The sequence below is a fragment of the Balaenoptera ricei genome, chromosome 15 (genome assembly GCF_028023285.1).
Source record: "Balaenoptera ricei isolate mBalRic1 chromosome 15, mBalRic1.hap2, whole genome shotgun sequence".
NCBI classification, from domain to species: Eukaryota; Metazoa; Chordata; class Mammalia; order Artiodactyla; family Balaenopteridae; genus Balaenoptera; species Balaenoptera ricei.
This window is the reverse complement of record NC_082653.1, coordinates 3,915,054-3,928,056: the sequence shown is the minus strand read 5'-3', so window position 1 is coordinate 3,928,056 and position 13,003 is coordinate 3,915,054. Positions and strand designations below refer to the sequence as shown.

General features: G+C 51.6%; 1 protein-coding gene across 4 annotated transcripts in view; it reads left to right on the top strand.

Annotated features, from left to right (window-relative positions):
* The first annotated feature begins 726 nt into the window (after positions 1-726).
* Positions 727-13,003, top strand: part of EDN3 (endothelin 3) — a 29,061-nt gene continuing 16,784 nt past the window's right edge. For all 4 annotated transcript variants that reach the window (XM_059897872.1, XM_059897871.1, XM_059897870.1 and 1 more), the window contains exons 1-2: positions 727-1,292; positions 1,925-2,213. In XM_059897872.1, the coding sequence (XP_059753855.1) occupies positions 1,241-1,292; positions 1,925-2,213 (341 nt within the window). In that variant the 5' untranslated portion in view covers positions 727-1,240. The remainder of the gene's footprint in view (positions 1,293-1,924; positions 2,214-13,003) is intronic.

Sequence of the window (13,003 nt, the reverse complement as noted above, 5' to 3'; positions counted from 1 at the left end):
AGGGAAGCCGACTCCCATCCAGTCCAAGCTGATGGGGTAGGCAGTGGCCAAAAGGGGAGTGACCGATGCCACCTGGAGCACTGCCTTTCTTTATATCCTTCCCTCTGGTCGGGGAACTCTGGCCAGGGAGGGGCTCTAAGTGCTTCTTGGTGTGCTCAGAGGTCAGCAGTTCAGGGCGGAGTCCATGGGAAGCATTTATTCATTCATTCTTTCATTCATTCATTCATTCATCGACAAATCTTTCTTGAGTACTTCCTATGCGCAGGCACAGTTCTCAGCAAAGGGGGTGTTTAACAAGGAAATTAACCGACCCTCTCTCCTGTGCTGCTCAGGGCAGGAGACCAGTCTCAGGTGAGCTGGGAGAGCCTCCCACACGTGGGGTGGGAAGACCACGATTGGGAGAGGAACCTGCTTCTCACCGAAGCCACCTCCCCCGTGCAGGGGGCTGTGAGCAAGTCAGGGACACCCCAGGACCGCTAGCTCTACTTCTTGGTTGACTTTGCCCCTGATTGCTGCCCAAACCCACCAGCTCTGAGCTCCCGGGAGAGGCGGGGAGACGCTGCCGGTGCCCGTGAGTCACGAGTGTAAAGTACGCCCAGGGCCTTGGCAGGCAGGTCTGTGCAAGGGTAAGGTGTCATTAGGTGAACGCTGAGAAATGCTGCTTTCCAGAGCCCCAGAGATAAAAGACAGGATTCAGGCGCAGCCTTTTATCTCTCCCACTGCGCTGCGGTGGGAGCAGCAGGGTCCGGGCAGCGACGCAGCGGCGTGGGCGCGTGAGCGTGAGTGCGCGCGTGTGCGTGTGTATGCGAGTGTGTGCGCGCGTGTGAGCGTGAGTGTGTGCGCGCGCGTGGCCTTCCGGCAGCTGTCCCGGCCCCCACCCCACCCCACCCCACTCCACCCATCGCACCCGGCCCTGCGCCTGGCCGGCTCCCCCGCGCCTGCGAGGCGACCCCCGTGCGCCCCGGGTTCAAAGGCCCTGCGCGGCAGCTCCAGCCCCTCCGGGGGGCGGGGAGGCGAGGGGGGTGGTGCGGGAAGCAGAAGAGCCGGAGCCCACAGCCGGCCAGCCCTGCGCCGGGATGGGCAGCGCGCTCTGAAGTTCGAGACCGTCGCAGCCAGCCAGCGGCCGGCCTCGAAGACCCCCTAGCCGGAGGGCGAGGCCCGCTGTGCCCGGCACGAGCGCCCTTTCGCGGCCACAGGCGTCCGTCCTCCGGCCCGGTGCTCCCGCGGCCGACCGGGGTTCATGGAGCTGCGGCTGTGGTTCCTTTTCGGGCTCGCAGTGACCTCCGCCGCAGGTAAGCGGGAGGGGCGGCGCGCGGCTCCTGGCGCGAGCGCACACAAAAGGACCCCGGGACGGGCGGGGCGGGGGGCGCGGGGAAGGGGGCATCGCTGGCAGAGGCCTCTGGCCCCGGCTCGCCACCCCTGCAGGAGCCCGGGGGGCGGGCTGGGGGGCAGAACCTGAGGGCACGGACCCCCCCGCGGGCTCGGGAGGTTGCAGCCCACACGCATGCTGGAGACCCGGGGCCCGGGGCGGACTTCGTCGATTTTTCGTGAAGTCGGGAACTTTTCCAAAAGTTTGCAAACGATTCACAAACTGTGCAAAATGACTGCAGAGTTTTCCGAAAGCCTGCACAATGCTTGCACGTTTTCAGCGGGCACAGATAGCTTGCAGGCTGCGCGACGAGAAGAGCTCCCAAGCTTTTCACCAAGGGTGCACGCAACTTGCAAACTTTTCGGAAACTGCGCGCCTGGCTTTGCACGCTTTTCCGAACCTCGGGCGTAGCTTGGAGACTTAACAGAAAGTGCCATTAGCTTGCAAACTTGGCAGAAAGTTTGGCTCTCCCCCTCCCCTGGGTTTTGGGGGATGGTGGGTGTCCGGGGCCTGCACCCTCAGCAACTCAGGAGCCCCTCCATCTGCCTTCTGCAGGATTGGCGCCTCGCCCCCAGCCTGGGGACGCTGGCAGGAGCGGCGAGCTCCGGGCCCCCTCTGCAGCCAGATCGGAGGGGGACACGGAGGAGACTGTGCCCACAACAGCAGTGCGCGGTCCAAGCCCCCGAAGCCCTGGGCAGGCCGAGGGACCTGGTCGGTTTGGGGAGCAGGCGGCCAAGGGGGGCCCTGTGCACCACCGAGCCCGGCGCTGTACATGTTTTACCTACAAGGACAAAGAGTGTGTCTACTATTGCCACCTGGACATCATCTGGATCAACACTCCTGAGTGAGTCAGCCCTGGGGGCGGGGGCTCCTGGGCCAGGCCCCTCTCTTCACACTCCGGGATGACCTGGTCCCATCCCAGCCTGGTCAGCCCAGAGCCCGCCTGGCACAGCCTTCAGCCCTTGCTAGGCTCTCCTGCCAGCCCAGGTCAGGTCAGCAGGTCAAGGGTGTGACCCCCATCCCCTCTGAGGGTCTGGCCCAGGAGAAACCCAACCCCAGAGTTTCTGATCCGGTGGAAGGGCGAGCCCTCCCTCTGTGGGAAATGAGCCAGCCAGCGGGATTAGACACCCGAGAAGTCCCTCTGGGAGGGAAGAAGCCCCGAAAGTTATCTCCTGCCCCAGGGGCTAAGTGGGCCTGGCCCCCCTTGCTGACCCTGCCAGGCTTCAAGGAGTTTCAGATTCCTTGAAAGCAGCCTGCTGTCTAGGGAGCACAGGGGTGGGCTTGGCAGGGCCTAGTGGAACCTGCCCCATAGGGGTGAAATTCCGTGGGCTTCAGGCTCCTTACCTCCTGGGGGGGTCAAGCCCACGGGTCCTCCCCAGGCTGTCACCCCCTGCCCCAGACAGCTCCCCTTGTCCCTTCCGGTCCCTGAGAACTCTCTTACTGCAGGACCGAGACAGTGGCACCCGAGTTAGTTGTGGGGTCTCCTTGCTGTAAAGCCCACTCTCTCCCGAGGCCGTGGGCAGCGACTCAATTGAGGAACCCCTTCTGCAGAAACATCATCCTGCAAACTGTGAAGAGGGCTTGACCTCTCACACCTCTCTCACCAGCCTTTGGGCTTCACCTTCCTGGTCTCTAAAATCTGGGACTTGGACCAGACGTCTCTAGGTGTCTCTAGGTGTCTCTAGATGTCTCTAGGTGTCTCTAGGTGTCTCTAGATGTCTCTAGGTGTCTCTAGGTGTCTCTAGATGTCTCTAGATGTCTCTAGGTGTCTCTAGATGTCTCTAGGTGTCTCTAGGTGTCTCTAGGTGTCTCTAGCTAGATGTCTCTAGGTGTCTCTAGGTGTCTCTAGATGTCTCTAGGTGTCTCTAGGTGTCTCTAGATGTCTCTAGGTGTCTCTAGGTGTCTCTAGATGTCTCTAGGTGTCTCTAGGTGTCTCTAGATGTCTCTAGGTGTCTCTAGATGTCTCTAGGTGTCTCTAGATGTCTCTAGGTGTCTCTAGGTGTCTCTAGATGTCTCTAGGTGTCTCTAGGTGTCTGTAGGTGTCTGTAGGTGTCTCTAGATGTCTCTAGGTGTCTCTAGGTGTCTCTAGGTGTCTCTAGATGTCTCTAGGTGTCTCTAGATGTCTCTAGGTGTCTCTAGGTGTCTGTAGGTGTCTGTAGGTGTCTCTAGGTGTCTCTAGATGTCTCTAGGTGTCTCTAGATGTCTCTAGGTGTCTCTAGATGTCTCTAGGTGTCTCTAGGTGTCTCTAGGTGTCTCTAGATGTCTCTAGGTGTCTCTAGGTGTCTCTAGATGTCTCTAGGTGTCTCTAGGTGTCTCTAGGTGTCTCTAGATGTCTCTAGGTGTCTCTAGCTAGATGTCTCTAGGTGTCTCTAGGTGTCTCTAGATGTCTCTAGGTGTCTCTAGGTGTCTCTAGGTGTCTCTAGATGTCTCTAGGTGTCTCTAGGTGTCTCTAGATGTCTCTAGGTGTCTCTAGATGTCTCTAGGTGTCTCTAGGTGTCTCTAGGTGTCTCTAGCTAGATGTCTCTAGGTGTCTCTAGGTGTCTCTAGATGTCTCTAGGTGTCTCTAGATGTCTCTAGGTGTCTCTAGGTGTCTCTAGATGTCTCTAGGTGTCTCTAGATGTCTCTAGATGTCTCTAGGTGTCTCTAGGTGTCTCTAGATGTCTCTAGGTGTCTCTAGGTGTCTCTAGATGTCTCTAGGTGTCTCTAGGTGTCTCTAGGTGTCTCTAGCTAGATGTCTCTAGGTGTCTCTAGGTGTCTCTAGATGTCTCTAGGTGTCTCTAGATGTCTCTAGGTGTCTCTAGATGTCTCTAGGTGTCTCTAGCTAGATGTCTCTAGGTGTCTCTAGGTGTCTCTAGGTGTCTCTAGATGTCTCTAGGTGTCTCTAGATGTCTCTAGGTGTCTCTAGGTGTCTCTAGGTGTCTCTAGCTAGATGTCTCTAGGTGTCTCTAGATGTCTCTAGGTGTCTCTAGGTGTCTCTAGGTGTCTCTAGATGTCTCTAGGTGTCTCTAGGTGTCTCTAGGTGTCTCTAGATGTCTCTAGGTGTCTCTAGGTGTCTCTAGATGTCTCTAGGTGTCTCTAGGTGTCTCTAGGTGTCTCTAGCTAGATGTCTCTAGGTGTCTCTAGGTGTCTCTAGATGTCTCTAGGTGTCTCTAGATGTCTCTAGGTGTCTCTAGGTGTCTCTAGGTGTCTCTAGCTAGATGTCTCTAGGTGTCTCTAGGTGTCTCTAGATGTCTCTAGGTGTCTCTAGATGTCTCTAGGTGTCTCTAGGTGTCTCTAGATGTCTCTAGGTGTCTCTAGGTGTCTCTAGGTGTCTCTAGATGTCTCTAGGTGTCTCTAGGTGTCTCTAGGTGTCTCTAGATGTCTCTAGGTGTCTCTAGGTGTCTCTAGATGTCTCTAGGTGTCTCTAGGTGTCTCTAGGTGTCTCTAGCTAGATGTCTCTAGGTGTCTCTAGGTGTCTCTAGATGTCTCTAGGTGTCTCTAGATGTCTCTAGGTGTCTCTAGGTGTCTCTAGATGTCTCTAGGTGTCTCTAGGTGTCTCTAGGTGTCTCTAGATGTCTCTAGGTGTCTCTAGATGTCTCTAGGTGTCTCTAGCTAGATGTCTCTAGGTGTCTCTAGGTGTCTCTAGATGTCTCTAGGTGTCTCTAGGTGTCTCTAGATGTCTCTAGGTGTCTCTAGGTGTCTCTAGGTGTCTCTAGATGTCTCTAGGTGTCTCTAGGTGTCTCTAGATGTCTCTAGGTGTCTCTAGATGTCTCTAGGTGTCTCTAGGTGTCTCTAGGTGTCTCTAGATGTCTCTAGGTGTCTCTAGGTGTCTCTAGATGTCTCTAGGTGTCTCTAGGTGTCTCTAGATGTCTCTAGATGTCTCTAGGTGTCTCTAGGTGTCTCTAGGTGTCTCTAGCTAGATGTCTCTAGGTGTCTCTAGGTGTCTCTAGATGTCTCTAGGTGTCTCTAGGTGTCTCTAGATGTCTCTAGATGTCTCTAGATGTCTCTAGGTGTCTCTAGGTGTCTCTAGGTGTCTCTAGCTAGATGTCTCTAGGTGTCTCTAGATGTCTCTAGGTGTCTCTAGATGTCTCTAGATGTCTCTAGGTGTCTCTAGGTGTCTCTAGGTGTCTCTAGCTAGATGTCTCTAGGTGTCTCTAGGTGTCTCTAGATGTCTCTAGGTGTCTCTAGATGTCTCTAGGTGTCTCTAGGTGTCTCTAGGTGTCTCTAGCTAGATGTCTCTAGGTGTCTCTAGGTGTCTCTAGATGTCTCTAGGTGTCTCTAGGTGTCTCTAGGTGTCTCTAGGTGTCTCTAGCTAGATGTCTCTAGGTGTCTCTAGGTGTCTCTAGATGTCTCTAGGTGTCTCTAGATGTCTCTAGGTGTCTCTAGGTGTCTCTAGATGTCTCTAGGTGTCTCTAGGTGTCTCTAGGTGTCTCTAGCTAGATGTCTCTAGGTGTCTCTAGGTGTCTCTAGATGTCTCTAGGTGTCTCTAGATGTCTCTAGGTGTCTCTAGGTGTCTCTAGATGTCTCTAGGTGTCTCTAGGTGTCTCTAGATGTCTCTAGGTGTCTCTAGGTGTCTCTAGATGTCTCTAGGTGTCTCTAGGTGTCTCTAGATGTCTCTAGGTGTCTCTAGGTGTCTCTAGGTGTCTCTAGATGTCTCTAGGTGTCTCTAGGTGTCTCTAGATGTCTCTAGGTGTCTCTAGGTGTCTCTAGGTGTCTCTAGATGTCTCTAGGTGTCTCTAGGTGTCTCTAGATGTCTCTAGGTGTCTCTAGGTGTCTCTAGATGTCTCTAGATGTCTCTAGGTGTCTCTAGGTGTCTCTAGGTGTCTCTAGCTAGATGTCTCTAGGTGTCTCTAGGTGTCTCTAGATGTCTCTAGGTGTCTCTAGATGTCTCTAGATGTCTCTAGATGTCTCTAGGTGTCTCTAGGTGTCTCTAGCTAGATGTCTCTAGGTGTCTCTAGGTGTCTCTAGATGTCTCTAGGTGTCTCTAGATGTCTCTAGGTGTCTCTAGGTGTCTCTAGCTAGATGTCTCTAGGTGTCTCTAGGTGTCTCTAGATGTCTCTAGGTGTCTCTAGATGTCTCTAGGTGTCTCTAGGTGTCTCTAGATGTCTCTAGGTGTCTCTAGGTGTCTCTAGGTGTCTCTAGATGTCTCTAGGTGTCTCTAGGTGTCTCTAGATGTCTCTAGGTGTCTCTAGGTGTCTCTAGGTGTCTCTAGCTAGATGTCTCTAGGTGTCTCTAGGTGTCTCTAGGTGTCTCTAGGTGTCTCTAGCTAGATGTCTCTAGGTGTCTCTAGATGTCTCTAGGTGTCTCTAGGTGTCTCTAGGTGTCTCTAGCTAGATGTCTCTAGGTGTCTCTAGGTGTCTCTAGATGTCTCTAGGTGTCTCTAGATGTCTCTAGGTGTCTCTAGGTGTCTCTAGATGTCTCTAGGTGTCTCTAGGTGTCTCTAGGTGTCTCTAGATGTCTCTAGGTGTCTCTAGGTGTCTCTAGATGTCTCTAGGTGTCTCTAGGTGTCTCTAGGTGTCTCTAGATGTCTCTAGGTGTCTCTAGGTGTCTCTAGATGTCTCTAGATGTCTCTAGGTGTCTCTAGGTGTCTCTAGATGTCTCTAGGTGTCTCTAGGTGTCTCTAGATGTCTCTAGGTGTCTCTAGGTGTCTCTAGGTGTCTCTAGATGTCTCTAGGTGTCTCTAGGTGTCTCTAGCTAGATGTCTCTAGGTGTCTCTAGGTGTCTCTAGATGTCTCTAGGTGTCTCTAGGTGTCTCTAGGTGTCTCTAGATGTCTCTAGGTGTCTCTAGGTGTCTCTAGATGTCTCTAGGTGTCTCTAGATGTCTCTAGGTGTCTCTAGGTGTCTCTAGATGTCTCTAGGTGTCTCTAGATGTCTCTAGATGTCTCTAGGTGTCTCTAGGTGTCTCTAGATGTCTCTAGGTGTCTCTAGGTGTCTCTAGGTGTCTCTAGATGTCTCTAGGTGTCTCTAGATGTCTCTAGGTGTCTCTAGATGTCTCTAGGTGTCTCTAGATGTCTCTAGGTGTCTCTAGGTGTCTCTAGGTGTCTCTAGGTGTCTCTAGGTGTCTCTAGATGTCTCTAGGTGTCTCTAGGTGTCTCTAGGTGTCTCTAGATGTCTCTAGGTGTCTCTAGGTGTCTCTAGGTGTCTCTAGGTGTCTCTAGGTGTCTCTAGATGTCTCTAGGTGTCTCTAGATGTCTCTAGGTGTCTCTAGGTGTCTCTAGATGTCTCTAGGTGTCTCTAGGTGTCTCTAGATGTCTCTAGGTGTCTCTAGATGTCTCTAGGTGTCTCTAGGTGTCTCTAGATGTCTCTAGGTGTCTCTAGATGTCTCTAGGTGTCTCTAGGTGTCTCTAGATGTCTCTAGGTGTCTCTAGGTGTCTCTAGATGTCTCTAGGTGTCTCTAGATGTCTCTAGGTGTCTCTAGGTGTCTCTAGGTGTCTCTAGGTGTCTCTAGATGTCTCTAGGTGTCTCTAGGTGTCTCTAGATGTCTCTAGGTGTCTCTAGATGTCTCTAGGTGTCTCTAGGTGTCTCTAGGTGTCTCTAGGTGTCTCTAGATGTCTCTAGGTGTCTCTAGGTGTCTCTAGATGTCTCTAGGTGTCTCTAGGTGTCTCTAGGTGTCTCTAGATGTCTCTAGGTGTCTCTAGGTGTCTCTAGGTGTCTCTAGATGTCTCTAGGTGTCTCTAGGTGTCTCTAGGTGTCTCTAGATGTCTCTAGGTGTCTCTAGATGTCTCTAGGTGTCTCTAGGTGTCTCTAGATGTCTCTAGGTGTCTCTAGGTGTCTCTAGGTGTCTCTAGATGTCTCTAGGTGTCTCTAGGTGTCTCTAGGTGTCTCTAGATGTCTCTAGGTGTCTCTAGGTGTCTCTAGATGTCTCTAGGTGTCTCTAGGTGTCTCTAGGTGTCTCTAGGTGTCTCTAGATGTCTCTAGGTGTCTCTAGGTGTCTCTAGGTGTCTCTAGGTGTCTCTAGATGTCTCTAGGTGTCTCTAGGTGTCTCTAGGTGTCTCTAGATGTCTCTAGGTGTCTCTAGATGTCTCTAGGTGTCTCTAGGTGTCTCTAGATGTCTCTAGGTGTCTCTAGATGTCTCTAGGTGTCTCTAGGTGTCTCTAGGTGTCTCTAGATGTCTCTAGGTGTCTCTAGGTGTCTCTAGGTGTCTCTAGGTGTCTCTAGATGTCTCTAGGTGTCTCTAGGTGTCTCTAGATGTCTCTAGGTGTCTCTAGGTGTCTCTAGATGTCTCTAGGTGTCTCTAGATGTCTCTAGGTGTCTCTAGGTGTCTCTAGATGTCTCTAGGTGTCTCTAGGTGTCTCTAGGTGTCTCTAGATGTCTCTAGGTGTCTCTAGGTGTCTCTAGATGTCTCTAGGTGTCTCTAGGTGTCTCTAGGTGTCTCTAGATGTCTCTAGGTGTCTCTAGATGTCTCTAGGTGTCTCTAGGTGTCTCTAGGTGTCTCTAGGTGTCTCTAGGTGTCTCTAGATGTCTCTAGGTGTCTCTAGGTGTCTCTAGGTGTCTCTAGGTGTCTCTAGGTGTCTCTAGGTGTCTCTAGATGTCTCTAGGTGTCTCTAGGTGTCTCTAGGTGTCTCTAGATGTCTCTAGGTGTCTCTAGGTGTCTCTAGGTGTCTCTAGGTGTCTCTAGGTGTCTCTAGATGTCTCTAGGTGTCTCTAGATGTCTCTAGGTGTCTCTAGGTGTCTCTAGGTGTCTCTAGGTGTCTCTAGATGTCTCTAGGTGTCTCTAGGTGTCTCTAGATGTCTCTAGGTGTCTCTAGATGTCTCTAGGTGTCTCTAGGTGTCTCTAGATGTCTCTAGGTGTCTCTAGGTGTCTCTAGGTGTCTCTAGGTGTCTCTAGGTGTCTCTAGGTGTCTCTAGGTACTCTTGGGATCTCTTGGGCGTCCTGCTTGCACCTGACTAGGGATTCTTAGCCTTCCTGGAGCCCTTGGCCTGGAAAGGCAACTTTGCCACTGTGTTTGGAGCCCCTTGATTCGTGTCCTTCAGGGGTTCCTTCATTCCGAGCCGTCTAACCTCTGAGCACCCCGGGTGATATCTCGATGAGCCTCACATACCCACCTTGTTTCACCGATACCTTGAGGATGAAATGCAAAGGAGGGTGAACCTGGGGGGCCGAATGTGTTTCAAACCAGGTCTTGAGCCGTCTAAGGACATCTGGGAGAGGTCTGGAAAGTCACCCTGTTGTCCAGCATGGCAAGCAGGGCTGGCTCCAGCGGGGAGTCTGGACGTGTGCACAGGGTTCCAGCTCGGAAAGACCCTCATGGTTTAAAGTGTATTGTCGCCATCTTGAAATGCTTAATACTTTTTTAAAAAAAATCGAAGTATAGTTGACTTACAATATCGTGTTAGTTTCAGGGACTTACAATATCGTGTTAGTTTCAGCTGTGCAGCACAACAATGGAAATGCTTAATACTTTTTGAAGCAAGGGCTTCAAGGGCATTTTATCCCGGGTCCCCCAAAATGAAGCTGACCCAGATGGCAGAATTTGCTTGCCGGGCTGTGTCCGATCAGGTTCCTACACATACCGTCAGCCCACAGTAGGGAGGGTGGGGCCAGTTTATAACAGTGATGTGTACTGGGGAGGGACTCGGGCTGTCACTGATTGCCTTCTATTCTCAGACAGTGATCAGGGTCACCTTCTCCTACAGCCCCGTCACCCTGACACTTGTCCTTTCTGATTCTTATCTTCCCGGCATTGTCCTCTGACCAAATTAGCTTCACAGAACCCAGGACTGAGGGCAGCCTTGGTAGGAATCCCAAGCTGTGGATCTAGAAGGAGAAAGAAGAAAGCTAAGCAAGTTTGGGGCAGGGGGGCCTTTGCAGAGGAGAGGAGGGGAGGAAGGAGGGGATATTTGGAGACCACCTTAGTTCTCTGCCTGTTGCCAAGCCCTGAGCAGTGGCTGCGGGAAGCGATTGTCACGAAGCCCTGCGACCTGGTGGGAATCCTGTCTCCCAGTTCTGAGCTGTCGTGTAGGGCCTGAGTTGAAGCCATGGGTCTTTGGCTTTTTCTAGGACAGCCAACTCGCTAACGTTCCCCTCACAGCTTGATTTACCTCTTCCCCTCTTCCCTGACCCTGATTCATTTTAAACACTAGGGGGAAAGGATTAAATATGGTGTTTGGGAGTTTCGTGAGCTACCCGGGGAAACAAAAAAAAAATGACAATAGCCAGACTTGAGCATTTTGAAGTCAGACAAGCAACATAACTTTTATACGGAAGATGTTCCTGGATGGTCTTTCTCTGTCTTCCTTTCTTTTCCTCCTCCCTCCCTCCTTCCCTCTTTCTTTCCTTCCTTCCAAAAATTCTCTGTTGATATATGGACAGGTCCACTGGCAAACTTTAAAACATCTTGGATAAGATCGCGAAGTGAGGAAATGGGTTTTAGGGAACTTGGACCTTTGGAGAAATGGAAACATCTGAAAAATGGCTGGATTGAGCTAAACGGACGAGGGTAGCGTGCACCGAGGACTTTTCCAGCTTCTGCCCCCCACCCCTTAGCTGTCACCCCCTCTTCTTTAGCAGACCCTCTTGCTCTCTCGAAACTTCTCCAGGGTGTGAGTTGCATCCTGTCCCCACCGCTGGCTGTGCTGGGAACCCGCAGGAGTCTGGAGCCTCATGCCTAAATCGAGAGTCTTGAACTTCGGGTGATTTTCAGCTTCTGGTGTCTTTCCTTCTACTGCCTTCCGGTCACATGGAGGCAGAGGCAAAAATCCAGCTGTATCTCGGAAGGATGCTTGCAAGGTTGCAGGCATTCTTGGAGAATGGTTGTTTTGGCTGTGTTTAAGGACCCAAAATCTTCAGGAGGGATGCTGTAGTTACTGTATCTCATGTGGAAAGTTAAGGCTCGAGAGACCAGCTGCTCCCAGAGGTATTTTCTGGGTATGAGATCCAAGTTCTCTGGTTTCCCCACATCCTTCTATGCACCTGGTTCTTTGGGGAGGCGGCTGAGATGGCAGCTCACCCACGGGACAAGGGATGCTCACGGCTCTCCTTGGCCACGTTAGGAAGCCCCGCCCCTCCCCTCCCCCCAGCAACCCCACCGTTGCCAACAGAAACAAAAACTAAACTCCACACCAGAGAAGAACACATCCCGTCTTATGGCCATGGAAAATTTGCCAAGAATAAGATAATAAGGAGAGAAGTAGGGACAAGTAGCCCATGTGCTTACATCCCTGTGCACTCGGGGTTGTTTTCCATGAGAATACTTCAAAAACAGGAGTGTCCTATGACATGGTGGGGGATTGTGTCTGTCAGGGTCTCCAGAGAGATGGAACTAATAGGACGTGTGTGTGTAGATATCTATGTGTGTATAAACACACCACACACACACACACACACACACACACATGCACACACACACAGAGGAGCTGATGTTGCAGTCTTCAGTCTGAGGCATCCTGGAGGCAGAATTCCCTTCCTGCTCAGGGCACCTCACTCCTCTCTGTCCTCTCCTTCACCTGATTGGATGAGGCCCACCCACATTATGAAGGGTAATCTGCTTTACTCAACGTCTACTGATTTAAATGTTAATTGCCTCTAAAATATACCTCCCTAACAACATCTAGACTGGCATTTGGTCACATATCTGGGTACCATGGCCCAGCCAAGTTGACACATAAAAAATTAACCATCACAGAGCTCTCAGTGCTAATGGTACCCCATAGCAGGGCAGTCCCTCTGCACCTGCCACTGTACACCTGGCTATGGAGTGAAACCACTCATTCTCAGATGGCCAGTGGAGTTAGCTGCAGGGCCCCCAGCAAGGAACCCTGCTCTGTTCCTTCCCACTTTTTTCCTGAGAATTGAGGGAAACTGCCATCTGTTAAATCCCTCCAAGGACATAATGAGGGAGGCATTGTGATGCTGTGACAGTGACCATGTTTCCAAACAAAAATCTGAGCCACATGGGCTGACAAGTAGGAATGTATTTCTGGAAAGAGCAGTGCAGGATGTTTGGAATCACGGCTGTGGTGGAAAATCTGGGCTCTGTAATCTCGTGGGAAGACTCCAGACCCAGGAGCTCTGCCCGGTGTCCTGGATGTGACTCGCTGCATGGCCTGGGGGTGGTGCCACCCTCTCCCTGTGCCCCTGGGTAAGTTGCAGACATCAGTGTGACTCTAGGATGGTGACCTAACAAGATGATCAACGTGGCCACACTGACTCAGGAACGACATTTGTTTCCCCAAAGAAGCAGAGTAAAAATAATAATAACAAAACATTTTAATTGTATTTCAATGTATTCTACCACAAAAAGGCAACAATTCAACAGACTCACCTTTGCCTCCTGTGTTGTTCAAGAGAGATAGGCCAGCACATTTCTAAGAAAGGACGTTTTAAGTTGGAGAACATCCCAGAGGAATGGATGGATCTGGTTTACCAGCCTCCCACTGATGCGGGGCCAGCTGCCCACCCACCATGTGATTTCAGAGACCCCAGTAACAGTCACGTGACCCGTGAGTCAGGACTGGGAGTATCGTTGCGGGAGATGCAGCTTTTGAGGCAGAAGGATAGTCTTTCTGAGCTTCGTCATGATCATGTAGACGATGGTGATGATGGTGACAGTGGTCCACACTGATGTTGACCGTGACTTCTATGAGTAAAGATGTGTGAGGATGACATGAGAAGGCGCGAGGGGCATTCTCAGCACAGTGTCTGGACTCTAGTAG